Consider the following 24,336-nt stretch of genomic DNA (forward strand, 5'->3'; position numbering starts at 1 on the left):
CAAAAGTTTTATATGCCAGATTTTTGCGCATAGGAAATGCAAAGAAATACTGAGCAGAGTATTAAAGTATGGAAATACATGACGGATCAAAACAGTAGCCTTCGAAATGAACACCCACAAAGGGCAGTGTTAAGGCATACTGGTAAAATTAAACTCTTAGTAATCACTTTATCACGGACGAAAGAGCAATAAAACCATTCACCAAAAGTTATTTCTGGAAACAACAATCCCCTTTCTACTGTTGCATACAAATGAATAAAACATTAGGAAGACTCCAACAAATTATTACGCAATAACAGCACCACAACCTACTCTCCAAAAACCCGAAAAGAAAAGCGAACCATACTACAATGCCAACCCGTCGAATACCCAAAAAAGCTTCTACACTAAAACCGGATCACCGCAATATGAAAATGCTCATCCCACGCAAAAGCCTCGGCAATGAAACCAGCAAAACAAGATAAAGTAAACAGAGTTGTAATAAACCATTGAAGTCAATCAAAGACAAAGTTGTGTTTGCTATAAGAGTTCGGAACTTTACTATTTACGCTATTTATATTAATGTCGCAAATTTAAACTACCAGGAAAAACTTTAAATATTTTAACGAATTAAGATTCAAAATTAATACTGAAGGACAACTAAACATAGAACCAAATGGCTACAAAAATTTCAGAAAGTTTAGAGATCATATGCACAATATGCATTTGAAGAGAAACTGCGTTTAAAAGATACATCTGGTACCAAATTATCAGGTTATTTCGATCATGATGAAATGATTCAATATTACTTGAACATAAAACAATTTGCCAACCATATATCAAATATTTTATTAGAATATTTTAGCATCCGATATCTGATAATAGCATGACGACGTACAACTCGGATTCACGTAGCGAATATATTTTAAATTAAATTAAATCTCTTTTCCGGTTACTGCACAGGATTTTATCAAATTTCCGTCTTCAATTAATATTTCTCTTCCAGAAATATTTTGTTGCCGCGCTACATAAAAATGACTGTTCAAAATAGGATGATGCATAACAGTTTATCACCGAACTCCCCTTCCCCTTCCAGGATTACGTTTCACAACACAAACGATTTAACATCCCTAATATTTTATATCCCTATTATTCTAAAAAGCATTTTGCTGAGCTATCTCCAACGTAGAAAATCTTGACAATTGGCAATCATATGGTGAACCCGATGATGAGGACTCTGCTAAAATGGAAACAGAGAGGAATGAGCATGAAATATAACTGAGTTAAGTGTTTAGAGACAAATATAGAAGGATCTTGTGAGGACCACTGCTTGGCCTTTCGTAGGAGATCAACCTCCAATTTTATGGTAACCAAAAAAAAGAACAAAAAAAAAAAAAAGCTCCTGATTTTCAAAATTTGTAGGAAATCAATTTTCAGATCCTGTGAGCATTACCTAACAATAGCTAGATGAAAGAATCAATTGACCATTTGGATAAAAATGAACATAAAATGTGAAAATCCTAAAGCTTCCTATCCTACGAGAAGCATTACCTAACTTCGATAGAAAGCAATCCTTAAAAAATAGATCAATCGATTTTTGAGTCTTTAAAAATAAATACTATATTCTGATTTGATATGTTATTTGCTCGATTGTGAAAAGTGAGGAGAATCAGAGCGATCAGCTGACCAATTATTTTTGAAATAGTAGGCAGGAAATTATGTTAATGTGAATTTCGGATCACTTTTCGGATAGAAAAAAATGTCACTCCATGGTTATGGCCTAAAGGACAGGCTTAGGAGAGATGGGAAAAGTTGTCCCCAACTCCCTGAAGTTAGTTGTGCAGCACTCACTCCTCGACTCGACTCGACTCAACTCGAATTGACTCAACTTGACTCGAACCAAACCAATAACCAACCCGCAGAACGACGCAGCTCAGTGTAGTCGACATAATTCAACGCAGTGCACATGTCGGAGAGGGCTCTTCCTCTACCCTCCTCCCTCTCTCTCTCCTTCCCTCTCAAATGCTTATTCTCTCTTCACGTCTACCCTCTTGCAATCGATAAATCGATTGATACATTTGATGAGCGTACTTTTGCAGTGTTATAGGAGTTGGTCCAGCGCGATGGAAATTTTGAATGAAGGTGGAAGGAAGAAGTAAACAGTGACTACTCGAGGTCAAAGGTTACAGATCCATCCTGGTTACAAACGACATGACTTATACTGCTGCGGGGGAAGACGAAAGTCAGTTCATTTGATATTTTCGACGTCAATCATACTCGAACTGATGTCCCTGTGCATAAGTTTTCTCGATTGAAGCGATAAAGTCGATTTCAGGAATTCTGTGATAATGTATAGTATTGTCATGACCTCCATAACACCAAGCTAACACTTCCGTTATTGTTTCATAGGGAATGAAGATTGTAGGCTGAGGATGAAAGGAGATGAGATTTGGAAATGGGACAGAATTAGGTCATCCCAACTAAATTGCACTTAAGAAGTTTTGACCTTTTAAATGCAAAGGAGCACTCCGACCTTTTAATAATAACCTAGCTGCTATCACAGCTATTTCTCAATAGAAAAGACTAAAACTGCACCTTATGCTTTCACGGCGTAGAACAATCGGAGGGGACAATCACTCTAAATGAAAATAAAATATGACTGGAACAAGCTATTTTCATAGCGGTGCAATCAGTGAACGGGAAATGACATATCAGTCAGCGAGGCGGTGAAGTCCATGTCGGTATGATAGTGCGAGGTAAGAAAATCGTCTTTTGATTCATGTGAAGAGGTGACCGAGGGACGTCATTCTGTTTCCCAAAGTAACACATTCTACTGAGGAATGATATGTGATATGCGCTGGGATCTGTTTCTCTGTGGTGACCATTTACCCTAAATGATCAATTCCTTCTCTTCTTGGAGTATGGTGCATCTTCTAAAAACAAGATGCACCATACTCCACTGAGTGCCTATATAATTAAAGGAGTAGGAACCGAATTATAGACGCTTGTCGTCTTAATATGAAACTTTTGTCCTCTATTCTTAAGCTTCCAAAGAGAGGTTTTACATCAGAAGGAAATGGAAACTACTTCATCATGTGAAGAGTACATTGAAGAACATCTTTTTACAGAGCTGTGGTGATGGGTCGTGCACAGTTTGAATATGATGAAGTGGGTAACACATTCTACTATGTTCTAGTGTCATTTTATGCCTTGGTGCTTATACCTGCAACATTTTTTTTCTGGCCTTCAAGTAAATTAGGTTGGTTTTTGTCATAATCACTTTTGCCCTGTTTAATGTGCAGGACCAGTTTCAGTTGTGATTCTCTTAGGAGACTCCACCTAACACTACAAAAGATTTTTTTAGACTTTAAATACAACCAGCTTTCTGGAATATGAAATCAGCTAGATAAATATCACCGTCCGTCGAAAAGCAGTTAACAGCGTTCTTTCAATTAGTGGTAGCATGCAAATATCCAAATTTCAGATAAATCTGAAAAAAAAGAGCACTGCTACTGCGAGGGATGTACCGAAAAGCGTATTAAAGCAGAAGCAAAACGTCCATGGAGAAGAACTAAGAAATTTCTAACTTTTTTAGCTTTAGCTTTAGCATGGATTTTATTTTTTATCATTGTACGTAAAGTAACGCAAATTGAAGTTGAGCATACCGAGTATGATCCATACGCTATACTTGGCATCGATCAGGTAATTTTCTTGTGTTTACTAGCCTTAATCTCTTATGTTTTAGGATTTATATCCTTCATTTAGCTTATTTTTTGCAGCGCACTACAAAAGGATAAATTTTACACCACGAATTTTACCAGAACTGAGCCATTACTTTAGATCTTTTTTTTAAACGACAATCATTTATTTGTTATCTTAGAAACAGAATTTTTTAAGGGAGCGGCTAGCTCGGTTGTGAAAAAGAAATATCGCGAATTAAGTAAAACAATGCATCCCGATAAGGGAGGTGATCCTGTGCAATTTGATCGCATCGCAAAAGCATATCAGGCATTAACTGATGACGAAAGCAGAGAAAATTGGGAGAAATATGGAAATCCGGATGGACCAACTGGTAAGTTATAATTTGGACTTTACATAAATTTGGAATTATAACTTGTACTTTGTATCTCTCTGCACATATATGAATATATATGTATCTTCCACAATTGTCTTATCTACCTAGCAATTAAAATGAATTCCAGCGACTACGTTTGGAATTGCATTGCCGAAGTGGATAGTTAGTAAGGAATACGGTGTTTGGGTGCTTGCATTTTACGGCTTCGTCCTTATGGTTTTGCTTCCTTCAGCTGTTGTACGTATTTGCCGTTTCACTGGCCTTTAATGAGTCTTTTTTAACATTATGCTGAGATATTATGCATTTTCACTATCACTTTTGAAGGGGATTTGGTGGTACAATTCCATCAAATATAGTATTGATCAAGTATTATTGGATACTACGGAAATGTATTATTATTTTTTCCATAAAACACCGAAAATGGAAATAAATCGTAAGTATATATTTCTTTTCTTAGTAATATTTTCTTTTTTTTAATAATATTTGTTCTCTGAGTAGGCATGTAGGAAGTCGCGGATTTCACATTCTAAAAATTTTCAAAACAACGGATGTAGTATATATATTTAATACATACCTCTACAGTTATATATATATATATATATTATGTTACTGATTTTCTAGGAACTTAGTTCCTAGAAACATAAATATAATTATACAGGATGGACCGTATTTTTTAGGTATTTTAATGGTACTTGGTGGTTCATTTGAATTCTGGAGACAATACAATAAGGAAATTATAGAACGTGAAAGTGACGATATTGAGTTGCCACCACTCATCAAACAGTTTAAAAATTTAAGTGAAAATAAGAAGGAACGACCTCTTTGTTTGCCGTATTCTCTAAAGGCTCGCTTCTTTATCCATGCTCATTTGTCGCGTTTTACAATTGATTCATCCAATTTAAGAAGTGGTAATATATTTCTTAAAATATTTTGAGCTAACTTCGAAGATATTTCGAATTTTGTCTTCAAAAGATTCTTCATATTGCTTTGTAGTTTTTAGCTAGAAGTATTTTACAATAGTACCAATATCATATGATCGGTTATATCTAATACACTACGGTATACATTTTAGCGTAGATAAAGAGTATGTAGAATTAATGATTTTATTATACACTGTTGTTTTAGATAGTGCTTATGTGATTTCTAAATGCGTTATGCTTACCAACGAGATGTTAGCTATCGCCCAGCATTTATGTTTCTACGGTAATCCTGCACGTTGCCCATCGTTGGATACGATCGAAAACTTGGCAAAATTATTGCCAATGATTGTCCAAGCGCTGTGGCCAAAAAATAGTCCTTTATTACAGTTACCACATATCACAGAACAAAACTTGCATTATTTCCGCCGTGTAAGCGTATTTTCTATTAAAGATGGGTTTATATTCATGGCATTTCTTTTGTTTTATAAAAACTAGCTTTATAATACATAAAGGATGTAGTGCATTTATTTTTTTCCTAGTTAGCAAGTTTTTATGTTCCTAATTTCTTTTTTGGGATTTCATGGATTGGAAATAATTCATGTGTTAATTATACCAATTGTTAAGCTCTCTGGTGATGTTAAATTACTGTTCCAGAAATTCGCTTAGTCATGTAATTTTCTTTTTTTAGAATCGTATAATCACTTGTGCAGACCTTGCAAATCTAAACGAAATCAAGCGTCGTCAGGTATTGCAGTCGTTAAGCGATGCGGAATATAATGACATAGTCTTTGTACTGCAGTCTATGCCTAGGTTAAATATCGACCCTCATTTTGAAGGTAAGTAAATTCATTTTCATTTGATTTTTTAGTCCTCTCTATTTCATGTGTGTTGAGCGTAACCTTTTTCAGTGCAAGGTGAAGACGACGCTCAAAAAGTAACAGTTGGTTCTGTTGTTACCTTAAAGATTATTTTAACGAGAAGTTCGTTGTTAGATTTAAACAAACGGGAGGAAGAAATGCGCGAGATTAATGAGAAAGTATTGTTAAATGGTCTTTTATGAATTTTATTTGGACATATAGACAGAGTCTTTATCAATACAAATATTTCGTTTATTCACTAGAATTATTTTTATTGATAAAGACTCTGTCTGTATGATCGTTTTCATATTTTAAAGGACGCAGAACCAATGGAAATGATGGATGATGAGGAGGAAACAAATGAAGAAAGGGACAACAATGTGCCAAAGAGAAAAATATGGGAGAAGCCGAAGAAGAAACAAAATAGAACAAAGCCAACCAGAAACAGACAAGGACATAAAGTTAAAGTAGTAAAAAGGGTTGTGGTTAAAGTAGATGAAAACAACAAACTGAAACTAGAAGACCAAAAGAAGGACAGGAAAGAGAATAATGATGATATGGAGACAAATGGCGATAGCGAAAATGAGGAGCTGAGCGATTCGGAAAAGGGCTATGTTAAAAAGTTTGTTTTCAAGTTGATCTTTGTAGTTACAGTTCTTCTTATAAATGAAAAATAATTCAGTCAAAATATATTATGAATGAATATATCAGAATGTACAGTTAGTTATGTATTTTTATGATTTCTCAGATAACTGTATGATAAGTAGCTTTCTAAAGTATTTTGTAATCATTTCTTGTGTGATTTGGAGAAAGTATATTGCGTGATATGTTCAATTTCCCAAAAATGTAGCCGAAGATTTTATGCAAAACTTCTTACACAAATTTTTTTTGTAGCGGAAACGAGAAGGAAAACGGTAGTGGTTCTGAAGGAATGGATGAGGAGGAATCTGATAATGAAGATTGGGCGAATGAAAATATGGTGAAAAAAGAGTCTATTTTAGTAAGTAGAAGTAAAAAAACTCATGCAGTACACTGTCCTTTCTTTCCGGGAGAAAAATTCGAGTGGTGGTGGTTACTACTGGTTGATAAGAAACTTCGCAAGCTGGTTGTACCGGCAGTGCATTGCACAACACTTCTTAATGAGCAGACGGTTTGTTTTAAATGTTTTTCTGATCAGAAGAAAGTTCTACTTTTTTTTTTTCTTTTTGAAGATTGTGTCTGGGGTTGTTCTGAAATCGGAAACATGACCCAGGCGTTTGGATAAAGCAAGGAAAGCCGATGTATTATTCATCATTTTTCTTTAAAATAAATGTGGTTGCGTTAACGGTGGTGGTGATTAGTTAATTATATTCGTTAAGTGCCATTAATTTCAGGTAGAAATAAAGTTCGCGGCACCGCAGCACAAAGGCATTTATTACTATAATTTATTAGTTAAATCGGATTCGTATATGGATTGTGATTATTTGCTGGACCTAAAGGTCAAATTTTCTTTTCCTTCTTTTGCATACACTTCTGTCATGAATCATTTAGTACTGTAGAACTTTATTCTGCACAGTATGACAATTTTGTCAGGTAATTTTTATACGTTAAAAGAGAAAATTTAAATGTGGAACACTTTCGTTGCACTAGATACCAAAATTGTTTGTGCTCCCTTTATACTATTTTCAGTAATGGAAATTCTCTTTGCAACAACTCTTTTGTTGCAAGTTTTAAAAGACAGTAATATAAGCAATATAATTTGAATTTAAGGACTGCCATCAAATTGGTTCGGTATGAACTCATACATGTATGAAAAATAATGTTACGAATTAATGAATTCTCGAAAAAATAAAGGAAAAGCGAAGGGAAAAGATGAGGGAAGATCGCCAGATAGATATGGTGGTTGTGAACTTTTCCACAATCATTTTTCCACATTCATTCCAAGTGACCTCTATTAAATATTTCTTTGATTTTTAGTTAGATGTACACGAGGCGAAGGAAGTGCCTATAATAAAATACGAGGATTCAGATGAGGAAGAGCAGTTGGAGGATTCATCTGATTATACAGAAGATTCGGAATCGGAACGCGAATAGGACTTTGCAAGTTCATGTTGATTGTTGTGATATTACCAATGTTAGTGTTTTGTACAGATATTGACGGATTCTGTCACTTTTTTTTTTGTGACTTGATCCCTATGTCTTAAATTTATTGGTAATGGATAATGTGGGTATTTAATATCCCTGGAACTGGAAGCTCGAAGAGCATCTAATTTCCCGTTAATTCATGCTTGCCATGCAGTACTCAATGTAACTGCTAGACCTAGGAATTATGGGAAGAGGTTATCCAAAGTTGCTTGTTGTTTGACCGCAATCCCCAAAAAGGTAAGTTATTCTGTGATATTTGTTTTCTTTTTCTTTTTTTTTTTTTTTTTTTTGCATTAAAAATTCTTTTAGTGTGACTCTTAATCTTCACTATACAAATACTCTTGATTTTTATGGGTGCTTTTGAAAATTAGCAGTAATATTAAAAATAATAGAAGGTTGGAATCAGTGCAAGATAAATTTTCATATGACTTTTCATAAAAAGAAATAAATGGACTGGATCAACAGTTATAAATCCTAACTTAGAGATAACAAGTATTTCATAAAGTTAGCATTCTTTCACTCGCTCCGAAAAGGCACAGTATGTTTGATTTGGAAAGAATGCCATCTCATAAAAATATTGATTTGCGGAATCCTCACACATTTATCATGCAAATAATTCACGAATTATCACTTTGAAACTTTATGGAAGTTCCATAAATAAAGTGTATGTTTAATGATAGTTCACGTATGTTCGATTCTTTATTTTATGGAAGTTCCTACGAACTTTTGAGAATGCCATAGTATATGCAAAAAAAAAAAGCAGTTTGCATATAAATTGACTTTGCATATAAGTGCTAACAATGACTTGAGAAAAAAATTTAAAAAAAAAAAAACCATTTTCTTAAAAATGTAACTTTATATTATGAAATATTGTGAAAAAAAAAAAGTTACGAAATAGTGCAAACAACCAATCCACATAAAATTATAGGGGAGAACTGGTTTAGGATAGTGGAACAACAGCTTGAAAGGGTGGTAATTTTTGTCAGAAAAATAATTTTTACTAATCTAGATTCTAACTGATTCTTTTCTGTTCTTTGCTTATTTTGTCCGACAATCTAAGAGCATAATGAGCAGACCTAGGCATCCGAGATATTTAGGTATAATCTAGTTCTAAGATAAAATCACGATGTATTCATTTTTATAGATATTTTTATGCAGTATTGATGAAATAAGGAATGGAGGAAAAAGAAATAAAGAACCATAAAGATACTGAGATCTCGAACATCTCCAAACTTTTCCAGAAAGGCGTCTGAAAAATGAAGTTTAGAGTGGCGCAAGAAATCAGACACGCTGTGAGTATGCTGAAAAAATATGAAAAGCTCCCTTTCAACTCATTTCAAATTTCTTGTTTCAACAAGCAAAATTCTGTTGCATACAAAGTGATGTGCATAAATGACATTAGCACGTTCCTGAAAATTCATCTCTTTTCAGCGTAGTAAGCCGAGAGACGCATACATTGTATTGCTGACAACAATATGGCTAGTAGGCGCATTTTTAATTTTGTAAATTTTTACAAGTGAATAAATTGAAGTGATTTGAGATTCAAGAAAATCGACAATCACTTCAGAGAATGAATCATTAGAATTAAAGGAAATGAAAATGAAACATTTAAATTAAGGAAATCAAAGCTTGAAAAGCAGATAATCATCACAGCTAGAGAAATTTATACCTTTCTACACTTCACTTTGAGGACATACTCTTTGTTAAGGAAACCACTATCTTAGCAAGAATACCGAAACCTAATTATTATTAGCACGTATGAACAAACAATGCAATGAAGTCTAAATGTACTTACTTCGTATTGATCAAAAAGTTACTTTAAGACTAGCAGAAGCTGAACACCTGATATGCAATCACTTCCATATTTCTGCCCCATTATGAATATCAGACCAATTATTTCTTCTAAGTTAGACAAAACAGTGATAATCATCTTTCCCTCCGACTAAACTTCAAAGACAGTGTCACAAAACAACTGGAAGAAATACATGTCCGAATTTGAAAATTCGAAGTAAAAATCACATTAATCAACTTGTGTGACTGGCATACTGTGGTACCAATTCACCGAAAATATCTTCTATGAGTTACCTCTGTCAGATGATTTATCGAAGTGACGAACGATATCCGTCACAAGATCATGATGCTGTTTAACAACATTGTCCCAACCTGGCGTGGATGTAATGTTTCGTGGATGCTGGATAATAAATTCCACGGCACGATGTCTAAGACGTGGTGCGCTGTAGATATCCGAAACGATGAGCAATTCACAAACATTTTCAAATGTCAACGCCTATAAATGAAAAGACAAACATCTTTAAAACGTGGAATTTTTATTTCACAAGAATTCTCCAGTTCTCATGCAGATTAATGCTAATCATCTGGATTTTTCTATTCATAGATTTAGGCAAACAATGTCCTCAAAATTAGTATGAATTGACAAATGAAAAAAAAAAAAAAAAAAAAAACCAAATGAGATATTTACAAATCATCACCTGAATTAAGGCTTTCTCACAGTGACTTTTTAATTCTTCAAGCCGATACTTGTCTGCAGCAATTAATAAATCGGAAGCAAATGCGAATTCATTAACATCTCTCAAACAACGTCCACAATAAATGAAATTAAGCATTTCCGTAACTGTATCATATTCCAAATCTTCGATCACCATTATACCCTTAATAAGGCATTCCAAACTAAACAGTGAATACCATAATTTGGCACTTCGTTATGTAAATAAGCAAAGTTTTTTTATTTTATTTTATTTTATTTTTTTTTTTTTTTTGAAATCTTGTTATTCGCTCCATTGAACTTCGCAATAATTGAACAAAGCGCATACGAATTAAACTTACCGTTTTTGCTTCATTCGTATCTTCATGCCTTAACATAGCAGCAAAAACCGGAGATCTGGCTGCTAAGATAGCACGATGAACTCTAATCTCTCGCTCGCCTACTTTTATTGCGAAATCAGTCAAAACATTATCCTTCAACATTTTCAAATAATCCTCCGTTAGTTGTTGCTCGCTATTACTCTGGAAACGATCTTAGTAATAAACTCATATAAACTAATGAAATAAATACTGCTCTTTCATCCTTCACCTTTTCCACGCGAACGAAGAAAATGGGAAAAGTACAACATTAAAAAGTAAAATCGAACATTGTAATAAAACATTAAAATTCAACAAGCTCACAGTTAACATCTCCTCTAGCGTTGTCGTAACAGTTTCCACAGCTACATCTATTTCAACATTCACAATAATTGAATCATTTGGCAGTATCTGCGGAAAGAGAACATCTCGTTTTATATACGAAACATAGTCTGAATGGGAAGGGTTTGGATGAATACGCATTTCGATCTCTTTCATTTCGCTGGTACGTAAAATGAAGCTGAAAAGATAAAGCTCAATAATAATATTAAAACCTCACGGAATGAAATAATGATTAGTACACTGACACGAATATTTTCCTTATTATATCAATTTGAAAGTCAGAAAATGGCGTATTTTGCGATAAAAAATGCTTTCGATAATTCCAAACTAAAATCTTGATTCATTAATGCATTACTCATCTTATCTCGAACCTTTTCTAACATAAAATTATTAAGTTACTTACCGGGATTTGAAGCCAATTTTTCCATTCTTGCACGGTGCATTCGTATTACTGACCACTCTATTAAGGCATAAAAAGACAAAATCTTTGTTGTTTTCACCATTTCCCTTAGGATAAATTTTGATGGACCAGGTAAGGGTATCTTCACCGCGATGTAAGTGAACAAAATTTTCCAAATATTCCTGGTAACAATGCGAAAAATTCTTCACTGTCCAACTGTGTTTCACATGCTGAAAATATCTAACCATTAGTTTCAATTGACTTCATAACGCAATGAAGGTGCACTAAGCAGCTTTCGATCCAGAATTTAAACCCTTAAAAACCAAGTGACAATCATTATTCTAAACATTTCTCATGTTGTTTTCTTCTAAATAGTCTTCTAAATATTTCGATCATACTGCCATCTCTTTAATTAAAGTAACTTGAAAATTTTCTAACTTCTACCCTATTAAAGCGCTTAAATACAGCAAGCAAAGCATTATCAGATCTCAAAATTCAAGGATACTTGCAGAAAAAACGCAAACAATTGGCAATCGAAACCAAATAATCCAACAAACCTCAACTCTGATCTCAGTTTGCGAAGAATTTGAGGAGTGAGAAGCCAACGTCGATGAAGATTCAATTGGCATAGTTAACTCGGAGTTCGATGGCTCCATCCTTTTTAAAAATCCTTGAAAAATAAATTCAAAACAAACGGAAAGTCCAACAAAAAGGAACACTTCGAATAATTAACAGTTCTTTCACTATGAGTGGATATTAACATCGAACAGAAACGATTTACTGAAATACTATGCGATCCATTCGTTTAATGAAATGATTTCCTAATAACTTTTAGCGATAATAAAACCTCAATAACTACTACTACTGCTAATCCAGCAGCACAACAATACTAAAAAACTATTTTCATGAACTTACTCGAAAAATAAATAATTATGCGATGAAATCCTTAAAATACATTCACCAACAAATTGTTAATGTCAAATTTGCAAACTAAAAGTGCAAATACCAGTCAACTTTCCAGTAAGACAACATGAATTTTTAATCAAACTTGTGACCCTATAAAGCTTTTAATGGACACTGATATATAACAAAATAATCGACTTTTGGAAATAATGTGCTAAAACGACTTGTAAAAGCAATAAAGAATTGAAATATTCATCTGGTCAACATGAATTAACAGCTAAGCTGCTTATTGCATCATTTTTCTCAAAAAAAAAATGTTACCCGTCCATTTTGAGCATTTTGAATATGCTGAAACTTACATAAAGTATTTAAGAAGTTCAATTTAAAACAAAAAACATGAAAAATTCTAATAACACTATAAAAGAGGAAAATACAAAGACAACAAATATTGCCATTGAAAGCTAACTTTATATAAAAAGAGAAATAAATGACTATGTGGATAAATGACGAAATAACAAAATAACATCGATATGTTAATGCGCATAAAAAAGAAATAGTTGAGCAAAAGTCTCGCTTATGAAAGTTTTTCATTGTTGAGAGCAGAACATAATAATCGGCAGATCAGTTAACCCTGAATCCTTTAAATACAGCGTTACAGCGCTACCCAAAAGAACATGGAACGCTACAATTACTCACTAATAGCAGATCATCGCGGAATTTTGCGATTTATAAAGAAAAACGGTTAATTATGAGGAAGATAGCGTAGAATTAATCTGACTGTTGCAAACAATAAACGATTTATGAAACAGAAAGCTGAATCTTGTAAAACAATCACTGAATCTAAAAAAAAGAAAAAAAAAATCACTGAAACACAAAATACACTACCTTTTGAACTCATTTTTTTAACAAATATATTATATATTAATGAAAATCTTCAGGTAATTATGAATCTAAAACCAAATATGCAGCAGCTAGATCACAGACAATTACAGAGTGCACTAACTTTGTTGGATATATATAAGAAATAATTTATCACCAGAAATACATCTTGTCTTAATCTTAAAAAAAATTTTTTTTCTCGCGTTATTTTTAAGAAAAAATTTCAGACAATTCAAAACTAGTTAGAATTTTTTATTAAGCAAGATGAAAAACCCAAAAATGACAAAAAACGCTTCATAATTCTATTTATTATATCATTATGGTTTTCGGTTCGGAAAAAGTAAAGACAGTTAAAGTAAACTAATCCTGGCTTCAAAAAGTAGCAAAGCAAAAATTTGGAACAACTGTCATGCGATGATAGTAATTACTACTGTCACCGTATGATGTTGCGTTACGTAGTTTTCGCTACGCTGTGGATTGCAAAGATTTTTAAACATTCGGCGAGGAGACGTGGGAAATCAACGAAGTATTCAGAAGTGGTGGTGAAAAAGTTTCTGGTGTGGAAGCTTTAGAAAGTGAAGGAGATGAGGTACCATCTGATAGAACACGCCCTTTTAACCAATTTCTGTAGCGAATCATTCGCGGCGAAATGTGCAGAATAAGGGATAGAAGCGAACCGTGGTAACGTGCACGCCATACTGATGAATATTCGCGTGACCGAACAAATACTGCACACAGCGTAGCAAAGGCATGTTCAAAAGCTTGTCGAACTAATTGGATGTTATGCGAACAACGTCCGATATCGTTCCCTTAACAGCTCTTTAAAGTAATGATTTATGGAGTTCAAACTTTGAAGTTCAAACATCTTCAAAACTGAAGCTCATACTTCTTTTGGTTGTGGAAGTAAATGCTACTTTAATGTAATACATGCAAAGTAAATAGAATAGATAAGTCGGAGTTTTCATTATAAAATCAGTCTCCAAGAATACCAAAGAATATTCCTCGAAATGTAATTGAATTCTTGCTCGTACCTGATATAATTTTGAAAAAACTTCAAGTATAATTTTACTACCTGGTTGTAAAGGATCCTCAATACATAACATCGAATTTGATGGTCTATTCATCTGTACTAAAATTTCATCTTTGCAAACATACGCTCCACCGCTATGAATACGCAAAGCTGTTTTCATGTAATTGAATTCTTGCCCGTAAAGTTGCAAAAAATTAAGCAACAACACACCCATATTCACTTCCGTGATTCTCTTATATGAATAATCGTACGATGGGTGAAGCTGCAATTATTAAGTTATTACTGCGAATACTAATCACCTCCTACAAGACCCAATAAAACTAGCTAAATCTCGAAGAAACGACGAAAAATTCTTTACATCATTTATGAAATAAGCAAAAACTGAAATAAAGCAAATGTTTATAACATTATTCAGGAAATCAGCTATAGAAAAAGTACCTGCAAAAAGCTAATTAGCATTAAAATAAGCCCGTAAGATGATAAACCACCCGTAAATACCTGAAATATTTCATATCGAACGAAAGAAACAGCCAGATGAAGCCAGATGAAAATTGAAGCCAGATGAACATACACGACTTTTACAGAAAGCTGACATTACAAAGTTTTTCACCACTCACGAATCAGTAAAATAATGGTTTAAAAAAAGTTATTAGAATATATCATATAAAACGTACATTTTTAGAGTTTTGTAAAAAGGAAAAAGTAATAAAGTCCAAAATAATTAGTGATGTGGTTTCTAATTACAAAAAAAAAAAACCGCACTTGATTTAGCTGCCGCTGCATCAAAAACTGTTTGAGGACCAGCACTAGTGGCTCAAGAACGGGATATCGCATTTTCATATCCTCAATAAATTTTGCTGAACGAACACCCTGCACTGTATTGAATGAAATATCCAAGTATATCTTGGTATCCTTGTCGACCATCTTCACTATTGGTACAAATGCTTTGTCAAGCACATTGATTGATTCCGTAATTCCAGATTCTCTGAAAAATTAAGTTTAAAACGAGTAAATTACGTCCAACCAATGTCAAATCAATCATTTTTTTCCGGAAACCGCATCTTCAAACAAAATACTCAACAAGTGACAGTAATTATTTACATTTTTTATAAAAAAAAGGAAAATTTATATCACAACATAGCCTTACAAATCGAAAGATACAAACTTCAGTGCTATTGCCGTCTTCCAGAGAGGTGGTTCCTCGCTCACTAAGTCACTTTCCACAACCACATCGATGTCTGAGGTAGGTAAAAACAAGCTCGTGTATAGGCTGCCAAATACATCAATTTTTGCTGTCGGCCAAATTCGTTGCAGGACTCCACGAACTCGCTCGAATACACGAAGTCGTAATGCCCTTTCTAGTGGGGATGGCTTCAACCATGCATACAGATCTAATAATTCTTCGTGTAGCCTACAATTTCTATACACTTTCATATCTTAAAATCTCCACTTCGTAGTTTTATTCCAACAGTTTTTGAAAACTGTTATAGCCGCTATAGGTAGCTATAAATGCAAAAAACATTTGCTGCTAAATCGGAAATCCGACTTCTTATGAAGTCGAACCGATCTTTCTTATGAAAGATAAACCGAAAGCAGATGACAACTTACTTTGAGTTGAACTTAATATTTCATTTATTCCTATTCACTGTTGTATTTTATATTTCTGCATTTATCAAAAAACTATTTCACCTTTTCAGAAAGAAGCATACTAACCCTCGTAAAGAAAGAGCATATCTTCGTCGACACCACGGAGCAATCAACGCAGTACCTTCTCTTGGCGGCCAGTACACACGATCTGATGAATCTGCTGTGAAATTCAGTGCTTCTTCCTCCCCCTCCCCCTCCGAACTACTCCTGGAAATTTCTACAGGATGACATTTCAACTTTCTAATTTTATTTAAGTCAAATGTCGGTGAGATAGGATTTCCATTACTCCATTATCCTACAAGATGAAAAAAGAGGAATGAGAAGAAAGAAAAGGGACCAAATAACTAGCTTACAATTCATGTGTCTGAAAGTCGCCCAAATCAAAACTGAAATGTTATGAAGAACTACAGCTAAAGGAACTGTGAAAGAATAGAGGAAACTGAAAAATTAACTTACGAAGGAACAGAATCGCACTGATCAGCCACCTTAGGAGTGTTATCTTTCAAAATCATCTTAAACTCCTAACCAAATATGTTCTGCTGGAAACTGACCAGTATACGTTCATTGATCCATTCCTGTATATTTGATTGATTAAAATCACACAAACAAAGAATTTAAGAGACAATCTGAACTGATTATTACTGCATACTCGATCCGGTTTTGTACTCCGTTTATCATAAGTTTGTGGAAGCGAGAAAGAAATGGGAAAGTAATACATCCCATTCCCATGAAGTTCATAAAATTCATTTGATTCACATGCAAATTTCTTCTGGTCTCTTTGAAATGCAATTATGAGAAGACTTCGGCGCACTGTCTCCTAAGGACAGAGTTAACTGAGACATTGTATTAAGTTATCCAACCTATTCTTCCTTGCTGTCAGTACTAACGGCACCACAAACTTACCCTCCTCCCTTAACTTCCCACTCTGATCCTTCCTGACATGAAAGAGCCGACCACCACAATTTAACGGTCATAGCGGCCTGTTAGAATAAGTTTGAGGTATGGAAAGAAAGCATACAAGCGACGAGCTTTGCTTACTCTTCGCGATTTCCGGTTGGTGGGATGATTCGGCCCACTGTTAAAAACAAATATCATCAATAAATATTGACATGTAAGATGCAAGTGGGATGTTCATCTTCGTTGGTACGCCTTCTGGATAGTTGCCAAAAGGTAACTTTTTTCTTTGTTTACATGAAATATTTGGTTGTGTGACAGATGTTACCTTTTACACATTCTCATCATGGAGCTACACCTATTCTTGTCACTTCTATTAGTCAGTGAATGACAGTAAATGACACAAGTTTCAGTCGTAAATCGAATCATGTTAGTCGATTAGGTTTTCTTGGTATTAAGTTTCGTTGGTTTTATGTCTCCTTTCTTAAATTTTCTTTTCGCCGTCGCGGTAATCAAATCATTATATTTATGTGTATGTGAATATTTTCATTAGTATTTGTTACTATTAAAGTTGGTAACACGTAGTTTAGAAATGTTACTGTTTCTGCTGTGCATTGCTTAATATTACACGCCATTTTAGAGTATTCAAGAACTTGTAATGACTTGTTTTCCATATTTATTGAATTTTTAGCCATGTACCCTAATTAGAATTTCTTGAATATATTGAAAGTTGTTTATAGTTTTGAAATATATATTGAAACAGTTAACATTTCATAGCTTTTTCAATCAGCGGATTTCATATGTTAATCATCGTTTTTTCCTTTACGTTAGTAAATCTTGATTTCAAATCATATATGCTCAACAAATAAGTTCGATTTATAAAATCAGTTCCGTTATTGAACAAAGCACGCAGTTTTATTTATTTCGTAAATCAAATAAATTGTCGCACTACTTCACTTCCCATGCATATTTGTGTTGTGTGAAAAATATCTCCAAAATAAACTGGACCAAGTGAGGCACTAGAAGTAGGACACTTCAGTTGCATTTCTATATTGTTGCTGCATTCCCTATTACAGTGTATCACTAATTTCGACTACTGGATTATATATGAAAAATGGGCTTCTTGGTTTCCAAACATGTTCCGCAGGTATATTCGTTTTGAAAAGATAAATTTTACCTTGTCTTTTATCGAAATAAGGTAGGTGCTTGATTGGAATATAGTTTCAATTTGTTAACTATGGGAAAATAACTTAGTTTTCACAGTTAACTTGAACTCAAAAAATCCTAGAAGTTATTGCCGTTTAGCAAAATTTACTAAGCAAATGAATAAAGAAATCATTTCTATAGCGAAACACGTGCTTGTAGAATATAGAAGTGAGCATGAAAAGTTTCTTTTAAACAAAAATCTTTCAAACCTAACTTCTAGGATATGAGTGAGGTACAACAATTTATTGACGAATTGATTGCACTGAAAAAAGTTAGTTCCCAACTTTCATCTTTTATTTTCAAGAAGATTACCAATGTTGATTATCCTTATTTTTAAGATACTACTGATGACGATTACAGGAAGATTGTAGTTTGAAATGTTAAAATATTTAATTCCATAATCTTAACTTGTTTTTTGAAATTAGCACCAACTGTTTTTTAATTCTGATTTCCATTAATTTCAATGTGATTCCCCATAAAAATGAACCTAACTAATACAGCTGGAATTGGGATTTAAAAAAAAAAAAATCTTTGATATTACTACTATCTTTACAGATAGTAGTAATATCAAAGAGTTGGTGCATATATTGTAAACGAACACGTAAAGCGCTTGCCTCGTATCCTCTCGAAGGAGATGCAATGGAATGGATCGACATCAACAAAAGGTCTGATGGAAAAGAAATTTTGGATTATATGGAACAGATAACTGGATCAAGGTTATATTAACGCTATTTTATCGAATTGTTTTTAGTTCAGGAACCACGGTGATGCTATGGAATGTAATCACATTCTTTCATGTCTTTTTCTCATGAAGAGTTCTTCAACAGTGGTGGTGCACTAAGTAAAGAAGCCATCATTGGAAAAAGTAAAACTGAAAAGCATAAACGTGGTTCAGACCTACAAGCCTCAGTCTATGTGTTTTTAGGGGAATTCACCAAATTTTGTTCTTTATAAAGATTTTTAGGGGAATTCACCAAGTTTTGTTCTTTATAAATACATTTTGAATGATGCAAACAGAAGTATAGTACTTAAAGATGCTCAATAACTTTTACTTTCGATTTAGGTTTGGATTCGTACAGTGAGGTTCCAATATCCACTTTAAAATATATGGTGTCTTTAATATTTATTTTCAGAAGAGTGCCGCGAATTTTCATCGGCGGTGAATTTTTTGGAGGTTGCGCTGAAATTTGTGCAGCAAAAAGGGACGGTATCTTAGAACGCAAGCTTACTGCAATTGGGGCCATATGAAAAAATTGAAAACAATTGAATTTGAAGATTTACAGAACAGTGCGTGTCCATATGACTGCTCAAATAGTTATTATACTTTAATGGACTTACCATTGGATACTTTTTACGAAATAATCACTTGATTTCCTTGCTATGAGTAATAAAACTTTCAAGTGTAAGAATTTCAAATGTTAATAGCACACAAAACATACTGTTTCTGGAGAATCATAAATTTCGCTCATTTTTTTTCCGCATTTGTAATATTCTGCAAGTGCGTTTTTTCCTTAAGAGCAACAAATGATACACTTTTAGGTGTATATGTTCTTTGGCTGAGCAGGATCGTCAAAATACAGAGGAGGCTTTATGAAAATTGGGATAGTACTGCACGGCTAAGTAAATAGTCAAGTATGGATAAAGGACAGCTGATGTCAATGTGACGAAGAATTGTAACTCTGGAATATTTTTATTCCAGGATTCTTGAGCAGAGTGGTCTAGAGTAGTAGTCTGCACACGACTTCTTAACATTGTCAAATTCGACATAGTGGCAATAGCGAAGATGTAGATTGGTCAGAGTTAAATGTGTGCTAGAACAACGGATTAGAACAAATTCAGTTTATCATTGAAATAGTCAGAAACAATAAAGAAATGTTTTAGGAATAAAGTGAACCTATCAGTAAGTCTTCATCCTCGCCGTCATTTTGCCCCATATTTAAACTTCTCCTTATACCGTATGCACGATTACTACGGGCTAGACCAGTTCGTTGTCGTCGGCACTGCAGGACGATCACCACCAGTAGTATGATGAACAGGATGGAAACCACAGCGATAAGCCATTCATTAAACAGCACAGATGAAAACAAAGATGTAGTAGTAGCACTGGTTGGACTAACCTTATCCATTCCAGACCAAATCGCTGATTTCATTTGTTCCTCGCGGGGCACATTCATGTACCCATTATCCTGCCATTTCCTAAAGGCTTCATATACAGGATATACTAGAGTTGTTTCATGACCTCTGTTAAGCCCATGATACGATATTTAATTACAACAGATACCTTCGCGAAGCACTCATTTTCACAAATTGATCTAACCTTTTATTACAGTCTATTTCATCGGATCCATCAGTACACTGTGCAATACCATTACACAGATCATACTGGGCAATACACTGGCCATTATAGCACATCCACTGCCAGGGACTGTCACAAGTTAAGATCTGGGCTGATGCACACTGCATCACTGTCTCTGAAACTACTGTCACATTAGCAAGACTGCATTTGACAGCAACAAGTTAAGTCGTCACTTTTCCCTTCTCTTACGTTGCGCTTTAAGACTCTGATATAATGTATAGGGCACCGCAACTGATCAATTCTACAAGGCTTCGCAGGTATTTCACTCCACGTCGGCCTAAGGCTCTCCTTCTTTGTGTAAACACATCCTTGTAACGGGCAGTTAGGTTATCGATCCCAGTTATCACTGTGGTGCTTGAGAACAGGCCAGTCTACTCTGCTGCTAATGGTTATAAAAGAATGACAGATTTTTATTCAACAGCGAAGATAGCATTAAGATTTACAGAATTATCTTTCATAATTACCTCTGGCTTGAAGTCCAGTGATCATGTTCCATGAATTCCTATGCGTTGCAGACAATTGTTCAAATGACTTGCATTGCTTAAGAATAAAGGGAATATCAGGGAAAATGTATTTCTATCGATTATTCTCTTGAAATTTTAAAACTTTTAAATTAGAACTGTCCATCGACTTTAATGCAAGTGACATAGGTGTTTTATTACATCCTGATGTGAGTTATGGACTTTCAAGCTTCATATGTGCAAATAGCAGCAAAATTAACAAAAAGTGAGAAAATCACGACTGACTGATGTAGTGTTTGTTTCTCGTTATCTCACACAAAGTCAGTTGCTTTTGTAGTCATAACCGTAATGGACCTTCCAAGTGACATAAATGTCCAGCTTGCCGCTGCAGTCGCGTATTGTTTTCGAAACCTTCAACCGGTAAGTGGTTTTGTTAAATTATTTTTAATTTGTGTCGTTTTTTTTTCCGTTAGTTAAATATGACGACAAGACAATTAACACAAAAGTGGGAGTAGCAATGTTTTTATCAGGTCACTGATCCGTTTAATATTTTCGATCTTGAAATAATCACTTGCCCGAAATTGACCACAAACAAATTGTAGATGTCAAGAAGTCAGAATGCACAACAATGGCAAGTTTCTCAAAAAATGGAACAGTTTGCGCGAAATAATTTTACTACACGAAAAGCAACATCTAATTCAAGAGGATTGAGGCAACGTAGAGCGCAAGCCGATCAGAAGAATAAACAAGTTTTGTCGCAACCCATCCATTTGTAAGCTATCTTTATTTGATTCCATTTTCTCGATAATTCGATCCATTTATTACTTCAGGCTAAAACTTTCATTTATAATCTTTCAGAATTGAATTATAATGAATGATAATTCATAAGCAGTTATGTTGCCACACTACCATGTTTAGTTTGAGTAATAAGTGATTAGAAAACCGAGTCGTCATTTTTACCAAACAATCCGTTTCTTCAGCACAGAGTTATGATGCTCAAGATGGTATTATAACATTACCTAATGTAAGTAGCGAAATAATCACTATTAGTTATTAATATGATAAGATGCTAGTTCATTTCACTTTCTTATCAGCTCTGTTCTTTATACGTGGAAATTACTTTTTTTAGTGCAGGACTCCAAGATAATGTTGTTTTTAGGACTCTAGATAATGTTGATAGCCGATCAGTATTGTCAGAGCCATGTTTGAGAAATAAGCAAAATATGGTGTGGACAGGAACGTCAGCTACGAAAATCGGTATTCCAACTAAGATTACTGAATGGAAAAATAAACTGGATCATTTAAGTTTTTTGTTCAGGTAAGATTATGATCATTTTAATTTGATTATTGCGAAATAACATGTAATTGGTTCAATCTCATCGAATATTTCTAATTAAAGAGTCCGACCAGCTTTTTGCCTGTTGAGGGATCATCAGGAATGGTTGGTGGAAAGTAGGAAAAAAATACAGCTGGCACAAGCAACACAAGTAACAAGTGTTTTTTCATTATCCGATGCTGTAGTTTTGCCATGCGATTTCATTCTTTGTCTTCCTGATATTTTGGACGAGCTTTGTAGTAAACAAATTCATTATAGATAAAAAATCATAGCAAAGCTTTTAGGTTTCACTTTTAGGTTCATAATGTTATAATGAATTTCTCAGAAAATGAAATTTTTATAGAATGAATAAGACATTAGTAGAGCAATCATAATTTAAAAAAATAATGCATACTTACTTGATGTCCTTAATTTAGAGATTACGTGGAACAAAATTGAGTATCGAATGAGACCAATTTCTTATTGCCTGCGGATCATAACTTTTTTCTTCTATAAACCACAAATTTTCTTTTTTTTTATTGTAATTATTTAGTTCACTCTGCAATGGTACTGTATCTGCAATCCAAATATGTGCAGATCTTGACGTGGGATTTCGTGATCTGATTACCTTTTTATGTTACACTTCTTCAACTAGAAGACCTGCAGCAGTTTTTGCTGCGGTGGAGATGTATGCTGGGTCTTTGGTGAAGCTGCATCAATACTGTATCATTAATGCTAATAATGTATGTTCCAAAAATTGTTTAAATGAGAAAAGTGTATTGTTTCAAATTATCGTTATTCAATATTGGGATTGATATTTCTGACTTTTGATCTTATCCGCTAATTGAAGGTTTCCAATGGTAGGTTTGAATATTTTTTGGTTACCGAACTTACCAAAATTATTCACAAATTGGACCGGTACAATACACTTTTTATTCTGATATTAGAGGGTTTTATGGTATTTTTCAGAGCTTCGAAAGACTTTTATATACAGCAATTCATGAAGTGATATCATTCTGGCTTCGATTCTTACATTATAATAATTTGGACAAGTATAATCGGTTCTGGCTCCATACACGAGCCGTTATCACGCGAATGTTCAGAAACATTATCATTCAGGAATGCATTCTTGCTATTAAACATAGTTTAGCTGCAATGCTTAAAGAGTAAGTTTTACGATGTTTACGTCCTGACAAGTACAGACTCATTAGTTATCTTCAACTAAGTTTTTCTAGATTTGCTTAAATGTTTCTACCGAAATTCAGTAATCGTTGTCGATGTAGCACTAGTCTTGACTAGATTTGTAAGGGAAGATTATATTATAACAGTGGTATGGAAATCACTGAGAATCTCTACTATAAACGATGTTCATTAACTCAGATTAACAATGCTCGTTCTGGAAAATGGCGAATGTAACTATGGCTTTTACGCATGCGAACAAATCGAGTGTTTGATGCTTGTGTTATCACATCATACATCATATGTTAGCTACTAAGCAACTCAGTACAATGCATTATTTGTTGCTATTATATGAGAGTTCATTTTGGGATCCATCTCTTTATTGATTTCTTTGTGAATCACTTCTTTCGAAAATTACTTTTCCTCAGTCTACCGCTCACTGAAATGTTATGCTTTTAAGTAAATGAATTTGTTAACTGTTTGTAATAAAAGAGTTATGGAAGACAGCATATCGACTCGTTTTGTTGGAATTTCCCGGATGGGTGCATCTTTTTTGATGCTTAGTTTTTAATCTCTCAACGAATATATTAATCAATGACTATTCACTGATATAAGTCTCATGCTGCCAAGCAAGTTCCTGAAAGGCCTCTAAAAATTTAAATTTAAGTTTAAAGTTCAAATTTAAAAAAAAAAAAAAAAGTGCTCAAATTGGTCTACGCTCTTGTCACCGGGAAACATTTAAAGCCGCTGCCATCGAATTCCGAAATTGGCTACACGGCCAGTTTCGAATTTGTGATTCTATTATTCCAGGATTGGCATTATTGGCGGTGCGGAGTTTTATCTGAGAATGTTGGCGTGACGTGTGATATCTTACCCTAATGATAATGTCTCGTCTTAGTGGGAAAGTTTA

At 34.0% G+C, this 24,336-nt stretch overlaps 6 protein-coding genes across 8 annotated transcripts; 3 read left to right on the top strand and 3 right to left on the bottom strand.

The window, feature by feature from the left end:
* Positions 1 to 3,117: 3,117 nt before the first annotated feature.
* Positions 3,118 to 7,904, top strand: Bma-dnj-29 (Uncharacterized protein; the record flags this gene model as incomplete). Its single annotated transcript, XM_001901141.1, has 13 exons — positions 3,118 to 3,238; positions 3,464 to 3,681; positions 3,877 to 4,051; positions 4,182 to 4,291; positions 4,379 to 4,487; positions 4,732 to 4,962; positions 5,180 to 5,403; positions 5,663 to 5,810; positions 5,883 to 6,010; positions 6,149 to 6,453; positions 6,726 to 6,981; positions 7,205 to 7,309; positions 7,788 to 7,904. 13 exons carry the CDS (start codon positions 3,118 to 3,120, stop codon positions 7,902 to 7,904), a joined length of 2,247 nt encoding a protein of 748 aa, XP_001901176.1.
* A 2,125-nt stretch (positions 7,905 to 10,029) lies between these two features.
* Positions 10,030 to 12,212, bottom strand: Bma-mel-26 (Uncharacterized protein; the record flags this gene model as incomplete). Its single annotated transcript, XM_001901142.1, has 6 exons — positions 10,030 to 10,242; positions 10,445 to 10,624; positions 10,800 to 10,979; positions 11,139 to 11,334; positions 11,560 to 11,786; positions 12,114 to 12,212. 6 exons carry the CDS (start codon positions 12,210 to 12,212, stop codon positions 10,030 to 10,032), a joined length of 1,095 nt encoding a protein of 364 aa, XP_001901177.1.
* A 1,615-nt stretch (positions 12,213 to 13,827) lies between these two features.
* On the bottom strand, positions 13,828 to 16,527 carry Bma-gld-4 (Uncharacterized protein; the record flags this gene model as incomplete). The annotated part of the gene is made up of 7 exons (XM_001901143.1): positions 13,828 to 14,147; positions 14,411 to 14,630; positions 14,807 to 14,866; positions 15,131 to 15,353; positions 15,534 to 15,779; positions 16,082 to 16,222; positions 16,472 to 16,527. 7 exons carry the CDS (start codon positions 16,525 to 16,527, stop codon positions 13,828 to 13,830), a joined length of 1,266 nt encoding a protein of 421 aa, XP_001901178.1.
* Positions 16,528 to 18,023: 1,496 nt separating this feature from the next.
* Bma-glrx-10.2 (Uncharacterized protein) lies at positions 18,024 to 19,363 on the top strand (the record flags this gene model as incomplete). Its single annotated transcript, XM_001901144.2, has 4 exons — positions 18,024 to 18,056; positions 18,336 to 18,386; positions 18,671 to 18,831; positions 19,249 to 19,363. 4 exons carry the CDS (start codon positions 18,024 to 18,026, stop codon positions 19,361 to 19,363), a joined length of 360 nt encoding a protein of 119 aa, XP_001901179.1.
* Positions 19,364 to 19,992: 629 nt separating this feature from the next.
* On the bottom strand, positions 19,993 to 20,960 carry Bm6368 (Uncharacterized protein; the record flags this gene model as incomplete). 3 transcript variants are annotated; one of them, XM_043080379.1, is made up of 4 exons in its annotated part: positions 19,993 to 20,115; positions 20,233 to 20,311; positions 20,433 to 20,586; positions 20,936 to 20,960. In XM_043080379.1, the coding sequence occupies 4 exons, from the start codon at positions 20,958 to 20,960 to the stop codon at positions 19,993 to 19,995; spliced, it is 381 nt and encodes a 126-aa protein (XP_042936313.1). The 3 variants fall into 3 exon arrangements, with proteins under 3 accessions (XP_042936313.1, XP_042936314.1, XP_001901181.1); XM_043080380.1 differs by having other exon boundaries at positions 19,993 to 20,311; XM_001901146.2 differs by lacking the exon at positions 20,936 to 20,960 and having other exon boundaries at positions 19,993 to 20,311; positions 20,433 to 20,578.
* A 320-nt stretch (positions 20,961 to 21,280) lies between these two features.
* Bm18580 (Uncharacterized protein) lies at positions 21,281 to 23,742 on the top strand (the record flags this gene model as incomplete). Its single annotated transcript, XM_043080381.1, has 6 exons — positions 21,281 to 21,352; positions 21,535 to 21,704; positions 22,092 to 22,250; positions 22,801 to 22,990; positions 23,217 to 23,413; positions 23,628 to 23,742. 6 exons carry the CDS (start codon positions 21,281 to 21,283, stop codon positions 23,740 to 23,742), a joined length of 903 nt encoding a protein of 300 aa, XP_042936315.1.
* Positions 23,743 to 24,336: the final 594 nt, after the last annotated feature.

Source organism: Brugia malayi (assembly GCF_000002995.4).
Source record: "Brugia malayi strain FR3 genome assembly, contig: Bm_v4_Chr3_scaffold_001, whole genome shotgun sequence".
Lineage (NCBI taxonomy): Eukaryota > Metazoa > Nematoda > Chromadorea > Rhabditida > Onchocercidae > Brugia > Brugia malayi.